The 27,572-nt window shown below is 48.2% G+C and overlaps 1 protein-coding gene across 1 annotated transcript; it reads left to right on the forward strand.

Annotated features, from left to right (window-relative positions):
* Window positions 1-80: 80 nt before the first annotated feature.
* ASB18 (ankyrin repeat and SOCS box containing 18) lies at window positions 81-23,902 on the forward strand. The gene is made up of 6 exons (XM_054380926.1): window positions 81-84; window positions 11,825-12,076; window positions 13,016-13,283; window positions 21,395-21,893; window positions 22,804-22,917; window positions 23,717-23,902. The coding sequence occupies exons 1-6, from the start codon at window positions 81-83 to the stop codon at window positions 23,900-23,902; spliced, it is 1,323 nt and encodes a 440-aa protein (XP_054236901.1).
* The last annotated feature ends 3,670 nt before the right edge of the window (window positions 23,903-27,572 follow it).

Here is a 27,572-nt window from a genome sequence, read left to right on the forward strand (position 1 = left end):
ACTTAATGCAATCTACCACAAGCTGAATATTTACATAGCTGCATGAGGACCAGCACTGTTTCACCTTTCAGTGCCTTATCATGGGTAAGTTCCATGTATGTGGACGTTAGCAGAAAGCATTAAGAAGAATCACAGAATCATCCAGGCTGGAAAGGACCTCTGAGATCATCAGCTCCAGCCATTTTGCCACTCCACCAAGTCTGTCATTACAGCATGTCCCCAAGCACCAGACCTATATGGCTTTACAACACGTCCAGGGATGGCGACTCAACTGCCTCTCTGGGCAGCCCACTCCAGCGCCATGGAAAATTTGTCCCAATGTCCAGTCTAAACCTCCCCTGGTGCAGCCTGAGGCCATTCCCCCCCATTCTATCTTTAGTTACTTGTGAGAAGAGACCAGTGCCTGCCTTCCTGCAGCCTCCTTTCAGGTAGCTGCAGAGAGCAATAAGTTCTCCCCTCAGCTTCCTTTTCTGTAAGCCAAACGGGCCCGGTTCTCTCAGCCACTCCTCACAGGACTTGTTCTCCATGCCCCTTGCCAGCTTAGTCGCCCTTCTCTGTACCCACTCCTTCCTTCGGGCACTTTGCAGTGCCCAGAACTGGACACAGTACTTGGTGTGCAGCTTCTTCAATGCTGAGTATAGTACAAAGGGACAATCACCTCCCTGCTGCTGCTGGCCACACTGTGTCTAACACAGGCCAGGATGCCATTGGCCCTCTTGGCCACTTGGGCACACTGCTGGCTCATATTCGTCCTCCTGCCAATCAGTACCCCCAGGTCCTTTTCCACCACACAGCTCTCTAGCCATTCTTCCCCACCGTTGTGAGGTCGCATGGGGTTGTCATGGTCCAGCTGCAGGAGCAGGAAGTTGGCCTTGTTCAAGCTCAAAAAGCAAAGCAGATCAGCAGTGTGCATTTTGGGGGATGTCTTGAGAATCTGTTTTGTGATAAAAATCAATGCCCCGTTACCTTGCCTGCACAAATGGATCTGGTGCTTACAAAGCCCAACCATATGTGGCAGAACAGCAGCTCTAGAGGCAGCCTGGTATAGGTCTGTTGAGCTGTCTAACAGGTTGTTTCATGCTATTTTAAACCCAATCCACCTAGACCTGCTTCAGCTTCTTCTCAATCCAATCCTGAAAGCTCTGAAAAGCTCACTGGTGAAAATCAGCCCCATCACATTCAGTTTCCACACACAAAGCTATGTATAGATGTAGCCTGTGGGATCACTGTGGTTATTCCTATGTTCATGAAGCTCTGTGGCAGAAATGTCTTCTGCACAGAAGAACCTAAAACACTTGGAGGCAGAGGTGTCCTGGTCTTCTCATGTGGTGCAGTGTCTCCTACTCAGAACGCATTAAGCCCGATGTCCAAATATCACAAATAGCAAATGCAAGGAACTAAACCTTCTCAGAAATACGACACACCAAGCAGCAGCCCATGGTTGCTTATCGACTGAAACACTATAAAATGCTATCTTGTTTGCTCACCAGCCCCTGGATTTAATCTCCTGCAACAGAGCAGCTACAAACTTCCTTCCCTTTCTTCTTTCTTTACAGATGCCTGCTTGCAGCAGGCCACTGGCTTCACAAATTTGGCAGCACACCCCTATTAAAAAAGGTACTCCTCAACTTTGTCCTCAGTGAGAAGAGCCAGAGTCTCCAAAGAGGTGTCAGGTTTTGTGTTAAAAACCTCATCTCTGCTCTCATCTGCAAGAAAACTCGTTTGGATAATTCTGTCCTCAATCTTGCCGACAGTGGAATACTCCTCTCCACAACAGGTTTGACAGCAGAACGTGATGTGATGAAAAGATCACATTTAGGTTGAAAGTAAGCAAGCCCATTAACTCATATTTCAGCAGGTTCAACACAATCTCAATAGCAAAGTAACACACTGACTGGCAGCATCCATCTCTGACCCCATGCAGAAAGGGTACAGGAACTTCTCACCATCTCAGGTGTGCTTGGCAGGTTTTTTCTTCCAGTGTTCACTGGTTTATGGGAAAAAAAGCACTGGGGCAATTTATCTGTTAGGTGTAGGCTTGCAATGATGGCTACTTTCACTATAAATTGCGTTTCTGAGTTAGTATTTTTGGTGGAGGTTTTTTGGTTTATTATGTTTGATTTGTTCTGATATTTTTTTCCCCCCCATGATGATCTGGAAGCCAAAGCTGGTGTACCTACAAAAGGGTCTCTGGGTGTATGGGATTGAAAAGGACCATAAAGCAAATAGACTCGGCCCTGTGTGGCTGCCAAGCCCTCACTCTCCTTTAGAGAGTCCTCATGGGGGGATGAGGAGGGACAAATGAGGAGCAATTGTAATGCTGTTTATAATTATTATTACAGAAAGTGCAGCTACTTGAAAATGAAGCTGTTGCATCAAGCAGAGCCAACACACAGTAATTTTGGTGTCAATGGCTGAACTGTTCAATTAAGTCCCTGGCTGGATCTCCAATGCCCATCCTGCTGTGAGGCTAATAGTGCTCTCACAAGGAATACTGCTAGAGGTACTCCTCTACCAGGCCTGAGTAGAGTAGCTCTACCCAGGGATCATTTTACCATGGAGAAATAAAGAGATTTGTGGTTTTGCTAAGACCAGCTGCAGGGCAATTCCTCTCTGTGTTCCAGCCACATCAATCCCAAAATCTGAGGATGGAGGAAAATCCCCTTTGCTATGCCCTGCCTTCTCCTTTGTTTCCAGCAAGGAGTTTTGGGGAATGACGGGGAGAGGTGCCAGGCTGCTTTGCCTCCCAGTGTAGTGGTGGGAGGTAATCCAGCAGCTCCAGCAAAGTTGAGAAAAGAAGCTGTCATGCTCATTTATATATGTAAGTGATCTAGAGAATTATCAGTTAAATTATTTAAATGTCCCATTACTATTAAATTACTGGGCATTCATTGTAAGAACAGTCATAATACAGTAACTAATTTGGTATTAATGTGAATGTCAGCGTTTCATTGCAGTTATTTTGTACTTCATCATAAGATAATTTACCAATAAATTAATTGGCTTAATTGCTTCCTCCAAACCCAGGAGAACTACATACGACATGTCTTTAAGTGTCCATTCTCAATACCCAATCTTTCTACTCCAACCACACCAATGGGGAACCTCCTTTGAAACACTTAAGGAGAAACAGCCAAGAAAGAGGGAGCAAAGTGTGACTGCACTCTCACAGGGGCCATAAAGTTTTAGCATAATCCTGCCCCATGGATTTTAATGTGCTTTAAATATAGCCCACAAGGTCATACTTGGAGCAGGTGCCCAAGTTTCAGTGCCAGCTTTGCAGGGCAGCTGAGTGGGGGGCAAGAAGCACAGCCCCAGCATTCAGCTTCCATCCAAGGCAGAGGAAGCATCTGCAAGCCATTCTTGCCCATTTTCCTTTTGTACAAATTCCCATCATCACCCTCACCTCCTCAAAATATCAATAACCCCCAAGCCCCATCAGCTGGGCATCAGCCAGACCAGCCAGAGCATATGACCTCTAAGCCCCATCAGCTATGCATCATCCAACCCATCCAGAGCAGAGACTCAAGATGCAGCTGATAGACATGCTCCAGAAATAAGTAGCTACCAGTTTGCCACGGAGGGGTGTGTGGGGTGGGGGGGGGATGGGGAATAAAAGAAAGCCATAATCAGGATTTCAAGCATGTACTGGGTACTCTACCTCAGATGCAATGTCTGCCAATTGACTGAAGCCCTATCAGCAAGACTCAGAAAAACAAGCCAACTACCATAGCACTTGGAACAGAATGAGTAAGAGAATAAAGTCAAAGGCAGCCCTTAAGTCACTGGACATCACCCCCCACACACTCTTCTACAGCACCCACCACCCACTCAGGGAAGAACTCCCCAGTCTCTCTGCAGACCCAAGGGGCCAGCCCTGTTGGCATTCTTGTGGCAGCTGCGTCTGTAGGAGAGTTCACCGCCAGGAGGCAAACTGGTGAATACTGGAGAAAAAAACTGCAGCCAGCTGAAGGCAGTTCTGGTCCTATGCAGCCAGGCAGGAGGGCAGCATCCTTGCAGTGAGGAGGGGGGAAGCAGCCACCCCATGAAGTCACGCGTTCACAATGTGCCGTGGGTATTATTAGGTCCCTGGCTTATGTCAAGCGCTTGGGTTATGCCACTGTGGCCAATTCCTGTTCAAAGCTGTGCCAGCCCTTGTCTCTGATCCCTGCCAGTTCTGCATGAACTATTTTGCCTTCCTAGCATGTGCTGATTTGAAGATGGGATTCTTGGGAGAGCTGCTCCTGCCTTCCTGCAAGCAGACTTCCCCAGCAGCAGGATCTTGACAACCAGCGCTGAAGCTCTCTCACAGCAAGTCTCACAGAGCTCCCACCCCTCTGTTCCCCAGGATCTTAGGAAAAGTTTACTGCTGTTTTCTTCTCCAGGAGATGGGAAAAAAAAGCTCCATCGAGAGCACAGTGGGTAAGGACAGCGATTTTTCTCCAGTGTCTTGCTTTAAATGTTAGTAAATTAACCGGGCTCATTTGCAAAGCTCTGGGAACAGATTGCATTGGACTCAGTTCTTTGGCACGTGCTCCTCCACCATCAGGGAGAGATCAGCCCAACTGCAAAACGCTGCTAAATCTTTATTTATGATAATTCACTCTGGACCAGGGCAGACTGCATCACACCAGGCTGACAAATGCTCCAACAAATCCAGGTGGGAAAAAGACAAGGGAATACATCTCCTTCCAGCATGCCCTGGCCAGAGATGAATCTCAGCCACACTGTGCCTGTCATGGCTTATTGTTTAAGTTGCCATTGGAATTAAAAAACAACCCAACGTTCCTCAGCAAAGCCCCCCAGATGGAGCAAGGCAAAGTGAAGCTGACTGTTCTATTAACTCCCATCCTGCATCAGCAATTTTCTAAAGTGTAGAAACATTATAATTGACTTTTCTGCTAGTAGCAAAATGTCATTTTTTCTTAATACTTCCTAAGTTAGTAATGCATTTCAAAAGCCTCCAATGCCACTACTACAATAGGACTTACAAATTAGCACATTTTTAGCTTTTCATTAAACACAATACCAAAAAAAAAAAAAAAAGAGCCTCATCATATTAGGGTTTCTCTCCTCATTATTGAAAGTACTGCTACTTTGGAACTTCGGGCAGCAAATTATAATGCACTCAGCCTGGGTCCATTGTAAATCAGGGCTTCAAAAAAGGTGTCACGTAGTTGGGCCCTCTTTAAGCACTGAAAATATTAGAGTCTATTTGAAAACGCCTTATGGAGTCTCTCACTAGCCTTGCAAATCATCACAGCACCAAGTAGAGCTTCCTTTTATTTTTCTGCCTCATAGCATCAAGTCATTTCTATTCCAACCAGAAAAAAAGGATTATTTCTTGCTGAGTTTTTTAAAAAAAAACCCTACACCTAAGATAACAAGCTGCATAAAATCCCCAAATCATTTAGGGCTCTTGTTCAGCTTTGCAAGGCATCCATGGGGCTGTCCTCTTCAAAGGAGAAGGGGTTTCTCCAGCTCGACCCCTGGCTTGCTGCCCTGAGATGCTCCCAGCTGATGATGCTTTTTTGAAGCTAAACCACTGCCATGGCACAATCAAAGACCCATGGTGCCTGCACGGCTCTGGCTAATTCCCAAGCTCTGCACTGAAAGGCTGATACCCTGGGAGGACACTGCAGAAGCCAAGCTGTTTCTTTTGCAGATAAAAGCCCGTTTTTGTGTACTTCTGCCTCCTGCAAAAGCACCAAATGCAACACTGGTTGGGTTTTGGCATTACAGCCCTCAGTTGGAGTCCTCCTTCTTGGCAGGGTGGGGAATAACACCATGTTAACCTAAAAACACCCAGTGGGGATTGACTCCTACTGGGGGGTGCTGGTGAGGCCATGCGTGTAGCTATGGTGCTACCTCATGGACCAAAATCCTACCCCCATCTTTTCATCATCTTCTCCAGCCTACCCAAAGAGATGCCTTCATCCCTGAGCCCCTCAAGCAGGGTTCTGCTCCATTGCCAAGATAATTTCCCAATCCTGCATGTCCCTGGCCCACTGGTGACATGCCACACCCCCAACCAGCAACACTAAAGAAGGCCCCTCCCGGGAGCATGTCAGGGGCAGCCCAAACCCCGGCCTCCCACATTGCCCACCCGAGCCACCCTCCATGCTCAGTGGGGGAACTTCTTGGTGTAGCAGCTCAAGGCAGGCAGGGGATGTGACAGAGGGAACAACGCACTGACAACTCACCCCAGGTGCTGCTGGTGTGATGGATGGTCCAGGTGCCCCCAGAACCAGCTGCCTCATCCCAGCTCAGCAACAACCTGTAATTACAGAGGTGGTGATTCCAGCCTCTGCCCCTCAAGTGGTGGGAAGCAGGGGGCAGGAACGAAGGCAGAGCTGAGCAGGCAAACCAGATGGCTCTCTTGTTGAAGTGCAGCTGCACCAAGAAGAGGTCATAGCCATAATGATTTGGGCTGAGTCCCCACTAATTAAGGCTGACAAGTGAAGTTCAGATACATCCACTGCTAAGGAATAAATCAATCCTCCAGAATGGATATGGCCAACAAGTTGAGTTTGTTCTTCTGTATCCCAGAGGGCAAGTAATTATCTCCATAACTTTCTAGTTAAGGTGCACTTGGGAAACACATCTTCTGATCCATAAATACCTTCCTTCCATCGCTACCTTACACTTTCAGTATCAAAAGTTAACTTTGCTTCAGAGCAAAACAGCACAGGATGGCATGAAACTGAACAAGAGACTTGCTGAAGCTCATGGTGCCATCCAGCTCCTTTGTCTACCTCCCATAGCATCTAGGTCAAGAAAAGCCTATTAGACAGCAGTGATGCCCCCAGTGGAAATCCATCTAGGGAATGGAGTGAATCTGTTTCAGTTTGTATAACCTTGGGGGAAAGGACTGGGGTTTAATTCCTCAGGGACCTGGCATTGGGTCCTCATGCTATAATCATTTATAAGTCCCTTTTCAGATGGTGTGAGTGGTGGTGTTGACATATGGCACATCACAGCTGTGGTCCTGCATTACAGACCCTACAGGAAGCCTCTGCTACCTACTGCTTTCCTTCTCCTCCTCCTCTGCAATTGCATGGTCTTTCCTTCTCCCTGGAAATCACAATCCCTGAGGGATGCCATGTTATGATCCACTGGCCACAGGGCGTGGAGGTCACTCACCTTGCACCCCCCTGCCCCAGCAGCCATAGGAGAGCATCAAATGCAGCACTGGCTAAACTGGGAGCAAACTTACCCTGTGAAGACGCCAAACTTTTCCCTGTCTCAGCTTACCAATAAAAATGCCTGCATGACCCAGTAGCAATTTTTTTGGGTGTACAGAATCATTGCCACCTTGTGCTGCCCCATGAGCCACTTTGGTACAAGATCACAACAGAAAGAGGGAAAAAAATACGAGGAGGAACTTGAGCTCCCCACATCCCCAAATTGCTGAAAATTGTGCCCACTTGTACCACTCACAGAGAGGATTGTGCAGCCCAGGGCAGTAGAGGCACCACAGTCCAGTGCCTTCCTTTGCCAAAAAGGCTTTAATGTATTAGGGTAAAGGAGGCGGGGGGGGGGGGGGGGGGGGGGGGAAGGGAAAAAAAAAAAAAAAAAAAAACAACACACCAAACCTTTGCAACCCACAAACCAGCAACCTGAAGGGTTATTGCTAAAAATAACATGGTCTCCTTGCTGCTGATTAACAAATGCCATCACCCAGCCTCGTATTGTGAAGAGTCCATGTGAGGGAAGGTCAGTGTGAGAAGGTTTTCCAGGCTGACACCCAGGGTGACATTTCATAAGCACATCACTGAGGGGTTAAATAATTGGTAGGGCTCCCCTTCACCTTTAAAAGAGGATGTGCACCAGGACTGAATTCCCAGGGGATAATTAACACAAGCACAATTCTTCAGCAGGGAGGGAGGAAGAAGGGAAGCCTGTTATTTTTAGGTAAGCTAAGAGCTATAGTTATGCTATTCCTATAATTGATGGGAAAAGGGAGGCAAAAGGAAATCATTGCAGTTATGAGGACTGGAAAAGGTTGGGGTTTTATATTGAACTGAATTATTTATGTTTGACAAAGGTCCACTGTAAACCAACATATCCCAGCATACCTTGCCATGTCATAGAGAGCTGTTAAAGGGGAAGGTTTTGGCACCATTTAAATATTATCTAATTTCCAATAAAAAGCAGACAAAAATCAATACAGCCTCAGGACAAGTTTATATTTCACCAGGCAGCAGCTTTTGAGGGAGAGCTGGTCCAGCAGCAGCAGCTTGGCTGGTTTTGCTCATGCAATTCCATCTGCAAAAGTTTTTTTGGCAGGGTGCAAAATGTGACCCTCCCTACCCAGCACAGAGACAGGCATCTTCTCATGGCATTAATCCTGCTAGCTGACCCCCTCAGCCAGCCACCAGCCACATAGCTGGACAGCACTGTCACGTGGAGTGGGAGGGGAAGCGCTGGAAATATAAACATGGGGACATTTCAGTGTCAGGTTGACTGCAAGGTGGCACCTGGCTCCAAGAGAGACCACCCACCCCACACTGCCTGGCTGAGAACGGTGCCCAGGGAGGACAAGCAAGCATTACCCAGCAGAGCCACCTTCACACCACCATCCTTCCAAGGTAGGCTCAGGCTTCCGATGGTTTGTCTTACAGCGTGGTGGCCTCACCAGCCTGTCTGCAGACCTCTCCCAGTCCCCTGGTAGCAGGAACAGCATCCCCTCCCCATGGCTGCAGGGTGCCAAGGGGCACACAGCCATGACAGGGAGCTTTACCACTTAAGTCACCTTGTTTTAATTATTTTGGGGGTGGGGGAGGGTAAGAGGAGGTGTAAGCTTTAAATCAGTCACGCATTGCAACCCACACTTTGAAAGCAGCTGGAGGAGGCAGTGCCATAGGCTGCTGGCCCTCAGGCTCCTTCGTTGCACTGGAAAATTCCCTGGGAAAAAAAAAAAAAAAAGCCATTTTCCACTGCTGGAGGGCAGCTGTAAATTACGGTGGCAATGCCAGGAGCTCTCGGCATGGGCGCATCTGGACTTGCTGGGGGTTTTAAGGCAGCCTCATGGCTTTTGTGAGCCAGCAGGGCAGGTTATTATGGGCTGGAATGTCCCTGGTGTGAGGAGTAAGTTGTTATGTGGCAGCTTAGCATAGGGAACAAGCTTGTGCTGAAATCATTTTGCTTCTGTATGCTAGGAATGAGTTTTCCTCGTAATGTGAAGCCAGTGCAGACAATTTAAGTCATTATTAATAGACACACTTGATCTGGGGAAGTAAAATGCTTAATGTTTTGTTAAATGAGGTGTACTCTGCAAACAGTTGTGTGCAGGGAGAAGGTTAAGATGCTACCCCTGCGTTAGAGATTAATGAGTGTGAGGCTACTGCTAATGAAGGGCTCACCCTTGCCAATGTTTGGGGCCCAATTCTGTGTAAGAACATCTCTAATGAAGTAAGGAAACGTAAGGACGATCCCAGGTTGTGGGATCAGGCCCTTGGAGCCTCAGGGTTTGACGCATAAGGACCAGGACGGTGGGAGGAGAGGTGCCCAAGAACAGACAGCAGCAGAGGAAAGGGTAGGACTGCAGGGTCCCAGCCTTCCCCAGCACTCAAAGTTGCTGCCCAAATGTGACAAGTAGTTGATAGGTTTGTAAGGAAAACGGGGGAGTTCCAGCTGCTTAATTGAGGACTTCTCCCACTCTCATGGCCAGCCCCAGGATGCTCTGCAGGTGCCCTGGTTGCCAGCTCCTGTCAGCAGTAAATCACTCCTGTCCGTAGGCCAGCACTCCCCTTAAAATCAGAGATATCCTTTCATCCTGACATCGCTTTCCACTCACCAGTGGAAAAAGCACTTGACTTGGCTGGCAGGAGCTCAGGCTCATGTGTCTGTGTGCCACTCAGTTACAAGAGGACTTGCTCCTGCTGCTCGTGCTGGCCCTGGCTATTTTTAGCCTGCTCCGTCAGCGACGCTATTAATCCTGTCATTCCTTTGACCCCAGAACTGAGTGCTATATGCAAATAAATGCTGATTAAAAGGCTGGCAAGAACGGGTCACAGGGTATTTCAACACACTCTCTGTGGCAGTGTAATAGCACACACACAGACACATATTCCCCTTGCAAAATTAGCCTCTGTCTGACCAGGAAGGTCTAGACTCCCTGCTAAATATACCCACACCCAGCTGGCAGGGCAGAAGCTGCTCCGTGCCACAGGAAGGCAATCCCCTTGGCACGAGAAGGGAGGTTTCCTCCGTGCCGCTGTGAAAATGTCACAGGGCTACTAATGAGCAGAGGGAAAGCGAGCCAGGGATCTGCAAATACAACCCAGGATAAGTCTCTGTGGAAAATGATCCCAAACTGTGCCACTGCCTGGGTCTCCAGACCTCCTCCTACACCAGCTCAGGGACCCCAGGGAATACTGAGGCTATTTTTTACACTGAAGCAACACTTTGAGGAGGTGGTTCCGTTGACACCAGAAGGGTGAAGGTGCACAGCAAGGAGGTAGCAGCGTAACAACAAGTGGTAAAAGAAGAGGGAAAGACAATGCGACTGAGAGGTTCAAACCAACCAAGCAGCTGTGGGCAGGTGGGAAGACCAACCCTGAGTTCAGGGGGAGAAAGAAAACGGGAAAGACTACATATGTTGACCTCAAATTAGATCCCACCGTGGATGCTGTTGAAGGTCCTCAAAACAGAGGGTCTTTTACACAAGGACACCAAGTTAGACAGCCCCAGCTCAACACAACCTCACCCTGGATAGACACACTGTGGTATTTTTGTGCCTTTGTGCTCTTCTCATGGTCTCTGGGGCCAGGCAACTGGATGTCACCACAGCCATGCCAAGGAAACTCACAAAGGAACTTTTGCAGAAGGGATATGTTAGCCCAGAATTGCCACAAGGATGCTCATGGTCACCTGCAGGAGCCCAGAAAGGTCAGCAGATGCAAGAGGCTGCAGAGAAGGTCCTAAACATTTATTCCATCCCCAGGCTGACTCCGCACAAAATGAACTGCAGAGCATTTCATCAGGCCCTCTATGTCTGCTTGCTTTGATATAGTTTAACAACTTCCTGAGATCTATTTTGATCATGTTTGTTGCCCAAGGAGGTGGGGCAGGATGGCTGGCAGAGGGTTGTGTCACCCAGAGCCTGCAAGTCACGAGATGCTGAGGTCTATTCTCGTCTCCTTCACAGACTTCTCCTGTGACCTTGAGGAACAGAGCCATGAGCCCCAGGGCAGCTCTGCTGGCATCTGTCCCTATGTTTAAATGGCAGGAGAAGCTGGGCGCTTTCTCTCTCCTATACAAGGCAGCAGCAGGGAGAGAACAATTCAAAGTCTCAGGAGGATTTGTACCTCCCTGGCCTTTGCCAAGTGCTTTGCATCCCTGCAGGGATGTGCCAGCATGCCAACCTACTTTGTGCTAGCCACTTATGTGATGCTCAGATTTTTCCAGACTGGCATGAGCGTCTTGAAAATTAAAATACAGTGTTAGGCAGAGGTAAAAAACCCAACACTTTCTCAGAGCAAGAGCTGGGCAGGCAGGACCTGACCAAATTTTGGTTTTTTTCTTACTCTCTAAATGCTAGGCACCGTTTTCCTCTCAGCCTAAAGACCCAGGTCCCAAACTGCTGCCTGCAATTAAACCGGCCAATTGAATCCGGGAGGTGCTGCTGCAACACAACCCAGTGACCGTTTGACCCTCATTGTATCCTGTGCCCGTTATCATCTGACCCCTCTGGAGTTATAAATACAATAACAATAGAGCCTTAACTGGATTATAATTAGACAATGAGCCCAGGAGGATGGAAACAATGAACTATAAAAGCCCATCGATCCTCACAGTGAGGACCTACACACACACACAGGAAGCACTGGAATGGGCGAGTTACCAGGACCAGTGACAGAAAAGCTGCAGATTTCCCTCAAAGTGGATTCAGAGCATCCTCTAACGCCTCACGCTCCTGCCACCAAATATTACATGGCCCTGGTCACGGGAGACCTGAGAAGCCTGGAGGTCCTGACTGACCGATACTATCAAGATGTCAACCTGGTTTTTGAGATCAGTAAAAATGAGCTGGAGTGGCAGGTGAAAAGCCAAGCATCTTATGGACTCTCAGGTACTCTTCCTTTAAAGGACAGTCAATAAAAAGTAATTTTAATGTGTATTTACTAACCCTAAATAAGAGGAGTGTAAGGCATTTCAGTGCCTAACACTGCTTTTACAGAGGTTGCTGGTTTCTGGGTAGCTGGCTGTGCCCTGCCCAGAGATAGTCAGCATTCTTTTAATTATTTTTTAACCTTCTGCACATTCTAATCCACCCCAGGGGCAGGGAAACCTTGAAAAACGTGTGTCCAGATGATTTTTTCAGGTTGGGACAGGGTGTTTAGTGCCTTGAGCATTCTTGCAAGAGTGCTCACAGCCCAAATTCCCCATGCAGGGGGTCAGCCTGATCCTGTCTGGGAGGAAGATGCTCCCAGGATAGTGGTATCTGGTGCCTCCTGGCCCTGGATGTTTCCTATGGTCCCAGACGCTCGCTATGTACTGTTTAACTATTTATGGGCCCAGAGGTCCCACAGCAGCCAAGAAAAGCAGTGCCTTCCTCCATCTGAGCCCAAACTATTGTCCAGCCTTATATCACCCTCCCAATACACTCACACCTGTCTTGGGCACCTTCAGGCCCAGCCAGTCCCAGAAAAGCCTTTTTTTTTTCCTCACCTGGGTGCGGACGGAGCATTTGTGAGCTGCTTTTTAGCACCTTCCAGCAAGGTCTGGCACAGGGTCCCCTGTGCAGCTGGTTGTGGACAGGATTATAGAATGGTTTTGGGTTGGAAGGGTCCTTTAAAGTCCATCTAGTCCAACCCCCCTGCAGTGAGCACAGACATCTTCAACTAGATCAGGTTGCACAAAGCCTGGTCCAGCGTGACCTGAAATGTTTCCAGGGATGGGGAATCTACCACTTCTCTGGGCCATTGGATGGCAAAGTCACTGCCCCCGGTCCCTGATGCAAAACCTGTGGTTCCCCAGCTGTGTCAGCCCCACTTCCTCCTGCCCACAGGGCTGTGGTCGCTGGAGTACAAGCGGGAGGTGACCACCTCACTGTGCCTGGCCGCCCGCCACGGACACACTGCCTGCCTGCGCCACCTCCTCTGCCGACGCGCTGACCCCAACCTGGCACCAGGGGGGCTCGGGCCCCTGCATGAAGCCTGCCTGGGAGGACACACTGACTGTGTGGAGCTGCTGCTGGAGCACAAGGCTGACCCTAACCTGCGGAGCGATGAGGGCCTGGCCCCGCTGCACCTCTGCACTACCCAAGACTCCTTGGGGTAAGGAGAAGATTCTCCTGTCAGCATCCTCTGCTGACAACTTCACTTTGCCTCCCCTGCATGCAGACCCCCTTTCTTTTGCCTCTGCAGGGTGCAAAAAAAGATGTCCTAGTCCTCACTAAGGCATTCCACATGCTCCCACATCTCCCAGCTCTGTTGGCTGCTGCAGCAAGTTCAGCAGAACTGAGGAGAAACATTTTGGTGCCAGGCACAGGTCTCCTTCACATGGACAGGAGCAGCCCAGCTTAGCTCTAAATGTTTTTCCTTCCTCCTATTTTCTGATGATTTATCCTTAAAAGCAGAATGTTCTGCATCCCCAAGAAATGCTAAGAATGGTTTCCATCATGTGGCACATAAGCCACCCCAACCTCCTCAGCCCATGCCAACCCCATCCTTGAAGGAGGCTGGTGCAAATCAGGGCACCTGTTCCTCCTAAAATCCCAGTCCCAGGGCCATAATAAAGGGATGGGGTCTACGGGAAGGAGAGCAATCCTCCCACCTTCTTGTTCTGCACGAGCTGTGTATGGGTTCTCCACAGTTTATAGTCAGGACTCAGGCTTGGCCACATGTAACTGTTCCTTTCTTATCCTGGATCAGCATCAGTATCATACAGAAATGAGCATAAACCTTACATTTCAAAAAAATAAGCTTCTCACATGTGCAGATATGTCTCACTAGGACTTTAAGTGCCTGAATCATTAGACCTAGAAAATCTAGATTTTTTTTTTTATATATATATATTTTTTTTTTTTTTATGAAGAGCTCACCTCTTGATATTCTGACAGAACTGCTTAGGGCTGTGGTGAATTTCATTGCCTGCCAGCTTCAGTGAAAATCCACCTCGGCTTCAATCTTCTCTTTAAGTAGGCAGCAAGCTTAACTGAAGTGGGTGATGAAGGCAGGGTTCTCACTACAGATCCAAGGTATCGTGAACTAGGTGTCAGGAAAAGAGCTCTGCAGAAGAAAAGCAGCCAGAAGGGAAAAGGTTTGCAGATGTAAACATCTCAAGCCTGGCTTTATAAATAAGAGTCCCCGTAAAATGGCCAAAAGTCAGATATTAACCAAATTTTGTTTCAGCCAAAAATCTAGGAACTAATCAAACACTTCCTTGGTGTGATAATGATCAGAGGGAGTGGGATGGATGAGGGAGGGTAATACAAGCAACTCTCATCATTGATAAGGATCTGGTTTTAATTCCTTCACCCAAGCACAATTCTGACCTTAAAGTCTTCACTCTCCAACCCCAAGCCATCCTAAAAGCCCCCACAAGGGTTATTTAGGCTTCACCAACAAGTCCTTGCCCTACAGAGGTGGGGCACAGAAGCATCCTGGTGCATGGAGAGAACTCCATGGCCTACAGAGATCCAGGCATCCTGGTTTTAGCCAGGTACTTCCCAACTTGGTTAAAAAAAATACATATATATATATATATATAATGAGCTGTTGTCACCAACATACGTGTTATTTCTCCCAGAAGGATGGAGGGGGATGGTGGCAGGTGAGCCAGCAAACTGCAACACAGGGATCAGACAGACACAACGTGGAAAGAGCTGAGTTATAAGCCCTTGAATATTGGGGCTTTATAATGGAAATGCTGAGAGACCCTTAACTACGCTACCCAGCTCTATGGGGGCTTCTACAATAACTAAGGCAACTCCCTTGAAAGATCAAAAATTAATAGACATTTCAGACAGGTTTTGAGGTTTCGACCACTGCTTTTCAATCGCAAAGACTTTGCTAAAGTTAGAGGCTGAGGAGGTCAAGCTTCAGGTAACACAAACATGTCCTCTTTGATTAGGGGGAGACTACTTTACCCTCCTTTTTTTTATTATTATTTTATTTTATTATTTTTTTTATCGAGTAGTAGATTTTAGGTCATCCTTAATTTTTTACTGACAATAAAGAGCAGGTCATTGACCTACATAGAGAGCTATTTTATTTTTCTCCCTCTCGATAACAATGGCCAGAACACCTATGTGCCAGGTTCTTCTGTATTCCCATACACTCGGCAATTCACCATGGGGGCAGGACTTAAAACCTTTGAGCCTCTCAGTGACTGGGATAAAAAAAAATTATCTGGGCTTCCTTCCAGCCATTTGAGCTTCAGAATCCATGAGATTTCAACAAAAAGGATATCAGAGCTTTAATCTAGGAGCTTTTTGAAGAGATGGGGAAAAAAAAGTTCCAGTAAAGTTCAGTCTTACCTTCTTCACTTTAGGAGCTGTTCATGCCAACGTCGGCCTATTTAGTAGAGTTCCTCTCCTTGACCTCTTTTTTACAGCAGAGATAATTAACATGGTGGGGTAAGATGAGTCTCTAAATTCACTGCACTCTCTCCCTGGCGCTCTCCCGTTTCCCTCTTAAAGCTGGGATGATTAAAGGAGTCTGTCTTTATTGGCACCCCGAAAAAAGAAGAAAATAAAAATAATTGAAGGGGAGAGGAAGAGTCTCAACTCTCACGGTGGTGCCGGGGGCAAGAGCAGGCATGGGGCGGTGGGAAGGCACATTGCAAGGATGCAGGATCCAGCTTCCGCCTCCCATCGTGGCACCTGCAGCAGAAGGGATGGCAAATGTTACCACGTTTGTAGAGGAGTCATTCAGATCTGAGAGTTGGAAAAAAGCTCTTTGAAAACCCCAGGTTTGCCATGCAACCAGGGAGAGCCTACCTAGAGAGAAATCCTCCAGGGCCAGTCTTTCCCAGCATTCCACATAGCCAAGGGATGAAAAAAGTAGATGTCACCCCCATCTCCACGCAACTTGAGCTTGTGGCTAAGAGATACCCTTGTGTTCACTTCTTCAGCTTTCTCTGCACCCTGGCAGCTGAAACTAGGGTTGTTTTCTGGCTTCAAGTCTTCAGCTCTGTGGGATAGGAGATAAATGGTGGGATGAGTCAATGCAGGAGGAGAGTTCTTTTGGGAAAACACTGGAACAGGCTGCCCAGAGAGCTTGTGGAGTCTCCTTCTCTGGAGAGATTCAAAGCCCACTACAACCTGCTCTAGGTGACTTTGCTTTAGCAGGGGTGTTGGTCTAGATGATCTCCAGAGGTCTCTTCCAACCCTCACCGTTCTGTGAATCTGTGAGGGCCAGAGTCCAAGAGGCTCCATATGAAAAACAAGGTGGTAAGGGAGTGAAGGGAAGAGCTGTCAGCTCAGGGAGATAGCACAGGTTTTGCTTAGGGGATGTTAGATGAGGATAGCTCATCATGGGAGTGATTAGCAGGAAACAGGAGGCAAGCAGGAAGACAGGTAACTAGAAAGGAACATGATCAAAGAAACAAGGCTTCCAAACAATAGGGACATGGGCACTAACAGCTGTTGGTAGAACTGGTCCTGTGGCCCCCCTCCAGCTCTTCCAGCACCAGCCTAGACACATTGACCTTTTGGCTGTGGGAAATAAGCATTGCTACAAATAAAAAAAGAAGACCATAAATTTTAAAAGCCAGCATTTAGCATCATCTAGTGCTAAACCTTGTCCTCTGCTTCATTTAGCATTGCTAAAATGTAAACCTCAGAGTGTTTGGAGCCATTGTTTTGGAAACCAATCCTCACATCAGGGAAAAAGAGCTCTTGAACGGGTCCTGAGCAGAAAGTTTAGAGCCCAGGAGCAAACACAGAGCATAGCCCAAGGCTTGACCCCAGTCTTTGGAGAAGCTGCTGCCTGAGCTGGTGTGACAGAACCAGGGCTCATACAGATGAGCATCCACAGCTTATGAGGCTTTGGCAAAGAGACAGTGCAGACAGCAATGCTCCTGGGAAGTTCACACCATGGCAGCAGAGTGGACCCTGCACCAGCATGACCAGTCCACAGGCATTGCCATGGTTCACCCATGGGCTTGCAGTATGGGAAAAAGAGTTTCATCTTGTAAAGAAAAACAGGCTTCCTTTGTCCTTCTTCTAGGAAATTAATAGGAAAAATCCTTGCATTCCGAGACAGGTTTGGAGAAGGTTGCTTTTCCAAGAGGGATCAATCCTGCAATAAATTACAAAAAGAAACTGGGAGATGGTCAGTGGGATGCCATGGAAAACAATGAAGCAAAGGATAGAAAAGCCCTGCTCCAGACCCAGGGAGTGAGGGAAAAAACAAAGAGGTTTTTCCTTAAGAAAACTGAGTGCCTCAACTTTGGAACAGGAATTTTCCTGCTGCCTCGGCTGCCCCAGCCTCCTGCTCCTCCTGCTGGTTATTCATCGCATCCCATCTCAAGCTAAATCCCACTTTCCCACTTTTCATCCAAAACTGAGCAGCATTCTAGCAGGATGGTGGGAGACATCCTGGCAGAGAGAGGGCAAGGTGATGGGCATGTCCTGCCCAACATCACACCCACGTCTGTCCCAACCCTATTGATGAAGGAAGAAAATAAAACTCCAATCATTATATCCTGTTTATCTGAGCCAGGGCCCTAGCGCAAGGGTGGTATTAACACCAATATATCATAAATTCATGTGCCTTTAAACTAGTGAGTGGCTTGCCCAAGAGAGGAGACGTGGGTGTGTTACCCATCACCCACAAAGGAGCAAGAAAGGGCTTCAAAATTAGTTTCAACCAGTAAAGAATAGGCAGAGCTGGGTGTTAGGGTGTCTCTGTGAGGGTACTGCTGCAATCAGCAAGCTGCTCAGCCAGGACAGTGGTACCCAGCTGGACGGAAAACAGACTGGTTTGCTTTGCCACCCTATGTCTGAATTTGTGCTGACCTAAACCCATGGCTTCTTGTAATATACCTCAAAAACCGGAGAGAAGTCCTTAAAAAGCCCCAAGGAATTGGCGAGCCTTATTTGGTGGGATTTTAGTCAAACGGGATGGTGAACAACATGATGGTCATAAAAATCCACCAAGAAGCAAGGAACACTGGTGAAGTTTTACAGCATATGAGTTCATGGGCTGAGATTAGAAGCATATAGCCAGCAAACATGAATGGCATCTACCCAACACCTGCTGATGCCCCATACATCCAAACAGGAGGCACATGCTCCCCACCAATTCCATTAACTGGAGAAGATCACCTCTTATTTATAGCCCCTTTCTAACATTCCCTCTTTGCTGAGGGAGGAGTATCCAGGGAGAAGTTTCAATATAAACTGACTTGGGTTTCTTCCAAGTTCAGCCACTGAACTTGATGATAAATAAGAACAACCTATCAGGAAAACAGCATCTGGAAAGGATGGCATTTCCTTCTGGAGTTCTCTCTCTGGTATCTGGGATGGCTAGCAGGAGGCCACATGGGATTGAACTCCCTGTACTGAATTCCCATCCCACTCTCAGTGAGAGGAAATCCCATGGCAGAGCAAGGGGGGCTGGGCTGCAGGAGCTGGGCATAGCTCTTGTCATTGCCAGGCAACCCACAACGTACCACTCTTCACCTGGAGATTATTGGCATAGGAACATTCCCCTTGTCTCACCTGTGCAGAGAGAAACCTTCAGCCCAGGCTCTCTCCATAAACAGCCCTTGCCAAACGCTGCCTTGGGCTTGTGCCCAGGGTCTGTAGGCACAGCTGTCTCCTTGTCTGGGAAGGAGCAGAGATGTTTCAAGTATGATCTATTTTAAAAATAATAATAATTTTTAAAAAAGAAAAGGGGATTTTTCTCCAGGACTAGGCTACTGCATGTTTTACAACCAAGTTGGAAATATTTTTCCCCCTTTTTCCCTGCAAAACCATGCCTTGGTTTGCCCCAAATATACTATTTTAGGGTGCCGGAGCTCCCTGTGACATTAAGATTAAGCTAACCCAGAGAGGTTTGAAGAGAGTCATTATAATTAGGGCTATGAATTCCCTGCTGCCAAGGACAGACAAGACCACTAAAAACATGAGTGAGTCACAATGTGATTTCCTCCAGCAAGAGACCCCTCCCAGTAAAACAAAGTTTTTACTGAGCAGCAGCAGACAGCAAGTGCCATAAAAACCGCAGTGAGACATGCCATTACTTCTGAAAAGGATTCAGCAACTTTTAGAATGAAAAAGGAATTGTAAATTAAGGATCTGAGGATCTGGGGGCTGGCACAACCTCACATTCAATCTGCTCACTCACAACTGCATCCCCAGCAGAGACCATGCATGGCAGATGCCTCCAGTGGAGTCCAGTGTAGACTGAGAGCACTCGGGAGCATTACACCTGCAAAGGCTGCAGAAACAGCCTCTCCCCACACATCCTGTAAATTTTTTTCTTGACAAACTCAGGCTTGATATGCACTGGAAAAGCAGCCTGAGGAGGTATTTCCAGATCCTGCACCAACAAAGGCAGTGAATGTCTCACCATCAAAGTGTGAGGGAGGTGATGCTGCAGGTGTGAAAAGATTCAAGTAGATTATTATTATTATTATTATTACTCTTTTAAAATTATTATTTTCCTCACATAGGTTGTCATTCATCTGTGCCAGGAAAAATAAACAATGCCCTGGTACCATCCTTCCTTGTTAGGGCTCCTCTTCTTCCCCATCCCTCCTGCTGAAGGGAACAGGCTGGGCCTCCACTACCCTTCAGCTCCCCTTCATTTTGCTTGTGTATCAGCCCACAATCTCACCTGGGGCTCTGAGTGACACCTGAGCTAAAAGAAAAGCATAATAGAGGCAAATAAAACAGGCAGGGGCAGGGGGGTGCTAAAGGTTAATATACAACTCTGGACCCCAGCCAGCCCCTGCTGAGGCTTCCTGAAGGTGGGTTCTTCCCACCTCCCCACCAGCATCTCTTGGGAAATGAGAGCTGGTCACATCTTCAAGGTCTTACTTGGGTGGCATGTGGGTCTGACCCTCCCTCTAAAAAAATACCTCCTTCGTGCTGCAGTGGTGAACTCAACCCCATGCACTAACCTGGCTGCCAACAGCCCTGCCAGGGCGGTGACATTGAGCCGTGCTGGCCCCGGCAGCTCCCAGCGGGAGATGGCACAGTTGCTCTGATTCACTTAGACTGGCTAATCACATCCCGTTACCAACAAACACCAAGGAAAATAACAGAAACCCACCGGGGCATACCAGGCATCTTTAACCCTCCTCTGTTGTCAGAAGAATGCAGGCAGAAAGCTCTGATGGGAACCGGTGTCCCCACTTTGCAGAAACCAAAACCCTCCTGTGCAATCACACAGAGTGACGTGGGAGGGAAGGAGGGGTGGGAGCAGCAATTGGAGATGGAGAGGATTGCTTACCTTGATTTGTTCCTCCTGGGAACTGCAGGTGCTGCCACTTCATCATCAGGTGTCAAACAAGGCAGCAAAACTGTTTCCACAGGCTTCAGCCGTTGGCAAAAGTGTTTCTTTTCAGGACAGCCAAAAACCACAATACTTTAGTCCTCTGTGGGGCAGGATCCAAATACAGGTTCTTGGGTCCCTTGGCAGTAGAAGAACAATCCATTTTTATACCTAAGCAAACCCACACTGAACTGTCCTTCTGCAGAGAGGCATCACTAAGGCTTTCCCTCCATGTCAGCTTGGTCCTAGCACAGGTAAAACTGGAGGCAGCAGTTTAGGATGGTTTCAGCTGAGAAGCTCTGTGGCTGTCAGCCAAGGGGTGGGATTATATAGATAATTTCTTTAATACCCCAGGGCTGCACCCATACTGGGAGATTAAACTGCAGCTGACAGATTGATGGCATGAAAAGGCCCATCACCCTATGTTTCCTCATCATGGACAGATGATGCCCTCACTCCTCACCATCTGGGACAAACCCTGCTGGTATAGCTAACATTGGGCACTGCTGGCACTGCCTGACCACTGGCACAGCCAGGACAAGGATTACCAATGCCTAGTGAGTCTGGGACGGTCAAGGTGATCAAGGTAGTCAAGGATGACCATTCATGAATGATGATGGTCAAAATAGTCAAGACTGGTCAAGCATGACCATTCATGAATCATAATGGTCAAGGCAAGAGGGAGATATTGCCCAAACCATCATCACCACCACCACCATGATGGGCACCAGGGCATAGAAACACCCTACCCAATCTCTGTGGCTCCCTCCCAAAAGCCTTGAGTGCCTCAAGCTCTGTTGGAGCCCACCACCATTCTGACCTGCATCCTCACCCTGTGCCACCTCAAACTTCATCATCCCCCACGGCTCCTATTCCAACCCATGCCCCCCAGAACCCATTGAGGCAGCGTGCCCTCCAGCATCTCCACCTCTTTGCAGATGTGCCAAGCTCCTGCTGGGACATGGAGCCTCTGTCAACTTGGCCAGTGAGGACAGTGGAGAGACAGCCCTGCATGTGGCAGCCAGGCACTGCCTCTGTGACCATGCCCGCCTCTACCTGCGGCACGGGGCCCACGTTGACGCACGCAGCACACGGGAGGAGACAGCCCTCAACGTCCTTTGTGGGCAGGCTCCGGGCACCGGAGAGGGCTGTCTGCAGCTTTGTCGGCTGCTGGCTGCCCACGGCGCCAACATTGATGCCTGGGATGAGACACGGAGGAGCCCCTTGCACAAGGCGTGCGGGGCTGCCAACGCCATCCTGGTGCGCTTCCTCCTGCAGCACGGGGCCGACGTCAATGCCATCGACTATGGCGGTGTCTCCCCACTCTGCTGTGTGCTGCAGACTGCTGCCTTCAAGAGCGAGCTGCAGCCCCACCTCACCGTCCAGCTGCTGCTCAACCACGGCTCCCAGAAGATATGGCCCCCTGCCTTCGTCAAGGTACCAGCCAGCTCCAAAACAACACCTCTACGTCCCCTCACTCCTGGAATCTTGCAGTTATAGACTGTTTAGGTTAGAAAAGATCTTTAAAGTACCAAGTCCAACCATTAATCCAGCACTGCCAAGTCCACCACTAAACCATGCCTCTCAACATCACATCTACACATCTTTCAAATCCCTCCAGGGATGGTGACTCCACCATTTCCCTGGGCAGCCTGTTTCAGGGCTTGACAATGTTTTCAGTGAAGAGATTTTTCCCAATGCTCAATCTAAACCTCCTCAGCAAAACTTGAGGCCATTTCCTCTTGCCCTATCAATTAGGACCAGGATACTTTGGGAAATCAAAAGCTGGTGGGTTGGGAGAATTCAGGGAAGTATCCTGGCCAAGGCAGGGAGAGGGGACCATGGCATGAGTGTTGGCAGTGCTGCCGGGAATGATGGAAATGAAAACACCCACATGATGTGACAGCAGGCAAAAGCAGGTAGAGTGAAGGGCAGGATGGAGCCAACATGGATGTGGGAAACTAGGAACAAGAATTTTTACCTACCTGGGGATGTGAGAGATAGGCTTGGTACATTAACCTTATGGTTCAATGTTTCACTGATTTTACATCAAACAATAAAGAAAACAATATCCTGGCTTATCACACACAAGACAAAAATGTAAATAAAAAATGAGGGCTGCATCCAGATGAAGAAGTGCCAGAGCAAGGCAGGTCTTCCCTCTGCTTCACAGGCAGAGGAAGAACTCCAAAGAATGGTGGGATAAACCCCATGCCTGCCTCATACTCACACAATACTGTCCTAGTCTGAACTGTGGTGGGGTGGGAAGAGCCCTGGCTGCAACACATGGAGACTGCCTCTCTGAGCCATGTATCTCTGTCTGAATCCCTCCATTGTGCACAAGTAGGTGCTGAATTCCTGTGCAGCTGTCCCAGAGATCGTCGAAGTCCTCTTCAATTCATACTCTCAACTCCCTATCTCTGAGAAATGGGCTGAAGCTGTACCAGAGGAGGTGTTTCAGGTGAGACAGAAAGCCCCAAGGAAGGACTTTTACCCACCAAGACTGTTTTTTTTCCCTGCCCAAACTTCACTTGAGTGGGGAAAGAAAAAAAAAGGTAGTCCTCAGAGCACCACCATACACCAAATTAATCTCAGCAGTTTTGCATGCCTTTAGCTCTATCAGCACCAAAACCTCTGTTCCTGCCCCTGACTCACAATAAGATACAGTCCCAGCATCTAGAAGCAACCACAGAGCCAGACCAGCAAGAGCCCATGCCACTAATTTGACATTTATAAACCTTATCTTCAGCTGTGCAACTTGACTAATCTCAGATAGCTGCCTTGTCCCACAAGATCTTTGGCTAGCTTGGCTGCAAGGGTGTCGAGATGGTGAAATACAAATAAAACCCTTCAGCACGTTCTAAAGGGTGGCTGAAATTAACTGTTAGGGAAAGGTTGAGGGTGCCCAGGCTAATCCTGCTTTGTTTCTCCATCTTAGAAACAAGCAGGTCTTCTCTGAGTCAGCTCTATAGCTTTTTGCAGGAATGCTGCTGCTGGTGAGTGTGAAAGCATCCTCCCCAAATAATGTCTGCAGTGCTGCTGGGCTTCTTCAAACACACTTCCACAGAAGAATTCCTCATCTAGCCTTTGCTTGCAGGAGCCACAGCAACACACAGACTCCCAACCTACGGGCAAGCATCACCAATGGGTTCCTTACCTTCTCCCCTTAGATCTCCATCTCAGAAGTGTCTCTGGTTTAATCAGGACAAAAATAAAACCAACCAGTGGTGATGTTTTTTCCTTTCCCTCTCTCTCTGCAGCAGCACCAGCCCTTCTATGAGTCCTTTTTCCAGCTGGTGGGCACAGTCCGGTGCCTGCAACATTTATGTCGCTCTGCCATTCGGAAGAAGTTTGGCAGCAAATGCCATTGCCTTATCCCATTGCTGCCTGTGCCCAAGGCTTTGCATGATTACCTGCTGCTGCAACCTGAAGGAGTCATGCTTTGAGAGGCCAAGAGGAGCCAGCTGAGGTCCACCGTCCAGCCTTTCCTTCCCTTCTCATCCCTCGGTGCAACACGGCAGCATCCATTTCTGTCAGCCGAGCCAAGGAGCACCAGTTTTCATGATAGATGGTTGTTTTTCAGGGATTTATAACATAACTAAAATGTGCTTTCAGCTGTAACTTTGTATAGATTTTTTTCTAATTGTGCTTTAAATAGATTATAAAGAGTAATAAAATGATTAGTAGCCGTTACAGGCGCAAGCCACAGATATGAATAATACTCATTATAAAGGATCTCTGCAAAGCAGTGGGGCTCCTCAGGTGTGCAAAGGCAAGCATGCATGGAGGATGACTAAAATCAGCCCACATGGGCATCAAAACCCCTTAGAGAGATCTCCCTCACGAGTGGCGCAAGCAGAACTGGGACCAGAGGTACATCACAGAAGCTGCTAGCAGGGTGCAGTATCCAGTGCAGTGGTATAAATATAGACTGTAAAATGTAAATTTTGTTGATGGCACCATGAAAGAGCTAAAGCAGAGGAGGGGGGGAAGGGGGGAGGTGACACAGCTCCTTGTTTCTTCTGGTTCCCCACAGCCCAAGAGATGCACCTGCTGTGCCCCTTGTGCCCATCACCACTCTCAGACTGGCACACAGAGCAGCTGGAGAGGTCAGTAGAAACCCAAAGTGGAGCAGTTTGGGCTTTCGTTTCACACAGCAACTTGGCAAAGGTACCAGGAGGAGTGGGGATTGGTTTTCCCAGACCCTCAGGCTCCCCAAATTAATTTCTGTTGAACCACATCAAGCACACACACGTGCCCCTTAGCAGAACAGCTGGCCTTGCGCTAGCAGCTCTGCCACAGCGCTCGCCAAATTGTTCTGCTGCTTAATTACACTAACGATTGAAAAATATACATATAAATAAATCAACCCTTTTGCATGTCTGGCTGGACCTTGCACCAGCACCCAACACTATTGCAGGTTATACAGCTGATGTGTGCAGGGTGCAGGCAGCACCCCTGGCTCCCAGAGCCAGTGCCTGTGAGCAAGGAGTATGGAAATGGCGAAGAAAGGAAATTCTTCTCCCCAGCTCCCACCTGCTGCTTACCTCACCCTTTCAGCTGTGCACATTTAAGTGTGCAAGGGCATCACTGAGACCCCATTGTGTTCCACATCCATGGTGCCTGAGGCCTGTCCCACATGGGAATGCCCTGTGGCAAGTCTCTGCAACGCCCTGAGACCTGGCACTTGGTGACTTCAGTGGCTGTTTTACTTCATGGTTTGTGTCAGCAGTCAGAGCAGGGATGGAATCGGAGGAGATTTAGAGAAAACACATCCTGGCTGAATCCGCTGTGTGTTTGAAACAGGCAGATCGAAAATTTTGGTACCTCTAATGAGTGTTTGATCTTTTGTGTGGGAAGAATGACACGTTTTACATACGTATTGGGCAACTTTGCATGGAGATAGAGTCCCACCAGGTGACCGCATCCTCCCCCAAATCTGTGACCTGCAGCTTCCACTGGGGGAGAGAAGATGCACATCAAAGAGAGGATAACAAACAAAACAACAGGTCAGTGCCGGGGAAGCGAGCCCAGGAGGGCCAGGGAAGCGGCAAGAGGGATGAGGGGGCCTGCAGGAAGGGGGAACCGGGATGCGGACACGCGTGGGGACTGGCTGCGGTGCGGCCCGTGGCCGGCAGGGGGCGCCGTGAGCACGGCCGCAGCGACGGGGAGCGCGGTCGGTACGCGCGGGGAGTGCGGTGGGGCGGGGAGAGGGGGGACAGTGACAACACCTCGAAAAACAAAGGAAAAAAGGAGGGGAAACGTAAAAATATTTTACTTTTAGGGTTTTTGGGAGAGGGAGGGTTTAAGGCGTTCTGCCGGCGGCTGTGGGAGCGCAGCGGGCGCGGTTCGGGGCGGATTGATGCTCCTGCTGGGGTAGAGAAGTTTGGCGGGCGGCTTGGAAAGCTTTTGCCTATCTCTATCTATCTATCTGTCTAGAGATATATAACTGTGTTTTATTATATATTTCCTGCCAGCGCCTTGTTTTGATGCAGATATTGTGGGAAAGGATCATTTTTATTTTCTTTTATTTCCCGCTCCCCCACCCCCCTTCTCTTCTCCAGCAGCTGAAGACGGGAGGTCACATTAACTTATAATACGGAGACACATCAAAAGGCGATTACGGCTGCTAAGGAGAGCACAGTGGGCTGCTAGTTAAGACAATGAGATTTCCAGGAAGCGATGCATAAATTCTTCCCAAAAAAAAAAAAAATGACACATTTTTCACGTTTCATTCCAATTAAATTACTGAGGCAGCTAACACAGCGCTGCACACACCATACATTTGGGTGAAATGAAGGCTGCTCTGGGTTGTTGTGGTGGGGTTTTGGGTTTGTTTTTTTTTCTTGTTGTTTTATAGGGTTGTTTTTAAGTCTATCTGCGTGGATCCTCGTGTTTTATACGAGGCAGTTGATACTAAGCAGCTATTAAGGGAAAAAAAGACAAAAAATGCCAGAGCCCTTCGTTCCTCGCCTTTTTCTTGTGGTCGGGGCTGGTCCGACCCGGTTTTCCAGCCTGCAGCAATAAACCATCGATGGTCCTGCCCGGCAGCGGCTGCAAAATAATTTCCAAATAATAGGAATCACCCTCCCTGAGGGACACACACCTCTGGTTAAACAGACCGGGGGGATTAAGTATCACCCCACTACAAAAAAAAAAAAAAAAAAAAAAAAAAAAAAAAAAAAAAAACAGAGAGAAAAATAATTTACAACACAAACACCCCCCCACCCTCCTACCCCCCATGGGGTGTTTCGGCGTCCGGGGTCCCTGCGGAGCCGGAGCCGCAGGCAGGATCGAGCCCCCCTGGGGCGGCTGCTGGAATGGCAGGGGGGGGTGTTTGGGGACGGAGCGGTGTCCCGGCGGGAAGCCAAGCTTGCTCCCCACAACCTGCTCGGTGGCTGAGAAGGGGCTTATCAGGGTGATAATCAAGCCCCGGTAATGAAATAGCATTTGATTTATTTTATTATTTTTTTTCCTCCAAAGCAGAGAGAAGCACCGCTCAGGCAGCGCTGAGTCGGGTGCTCCGCAAAGCAATACAAATCAGAAATGAGATTTTTGAAGTCCTAATGAACCTGATTGCAGGAACATTTATAATCCCCCATGGCTTTAAATGAAATCAGATATAATCAGGAGCTATGAGGAAAGGGAGTGTTTACAGGCAGAGATTGGGAAGTGCTGCTGTATTAGTAAAGATGCTGTTCCTTCTATTGATGTCTAAAATGATGGATAATGTGAGAATGGCAAATATACTATTTGTCTAATGGCTCTGCAATTAAATTCCTCTGTAAATGACCCATGCCTCATTTCATCCTAATCTATGGAATTTTGATTGAATTCGTCAGCTCTAATTGAAAAATACTGCACTTTAATGTCTGCAGTGCAGTTTCAGGACCGCGCTGGTTTTAATGAGACGGTGCCCCTCTGACCTGGGAATATTTTAGACTTTTATTCGGGATTTTTTTAAACTGGAGGATTTCTCAACTATATTCCAGGAAAAGCCGTGAGTGGGAATGCGTGTGGTTTTCCAAAGCTGGGGATTGTCTCTCCGTACCGATGCGTTTTATTAAGGTTTCCTTTACTGCTCTTAAAATATTTGCACTCCGGTTATTTAAATAT

Source organism: Indicator indicator, chromosome 5 (genome assembly GCF_027791375.1).
Source record: "Indicator indicator isolate 239-I01 chromosome 5, UM_Iind_1.1, whole genome shotgun sequence".
Classification (NCBI taxonomy): Eukaryota; Metazoa; Chordata; class Aves; order Piciformes; family Indicatoridae; genus Indicator; species Indicator indicator.

What these genes read in the sequence shown, in the direction of transcription:
- ASB18 (XM_054380926.1), top strand. An exon ending in ACTACCCAAGACTCCTTGGG is followed by an intron (nt 13,284 to 21,394) that starts GTAAGGAGAAGA and finishes ACCTCTTTGCAG; the next exon opens with ATGTGCCAAGCTCCTGCTGG. An exon ending in GGCCCCCTGCCTTCGTCAAG is followed by an intron (nt 21,894 to 22,803) that starts GTACCAGCCAGC and finishes GTGCACAAGTAG; the next exon opens with GTGCTGAATTCCTGTGCAGC.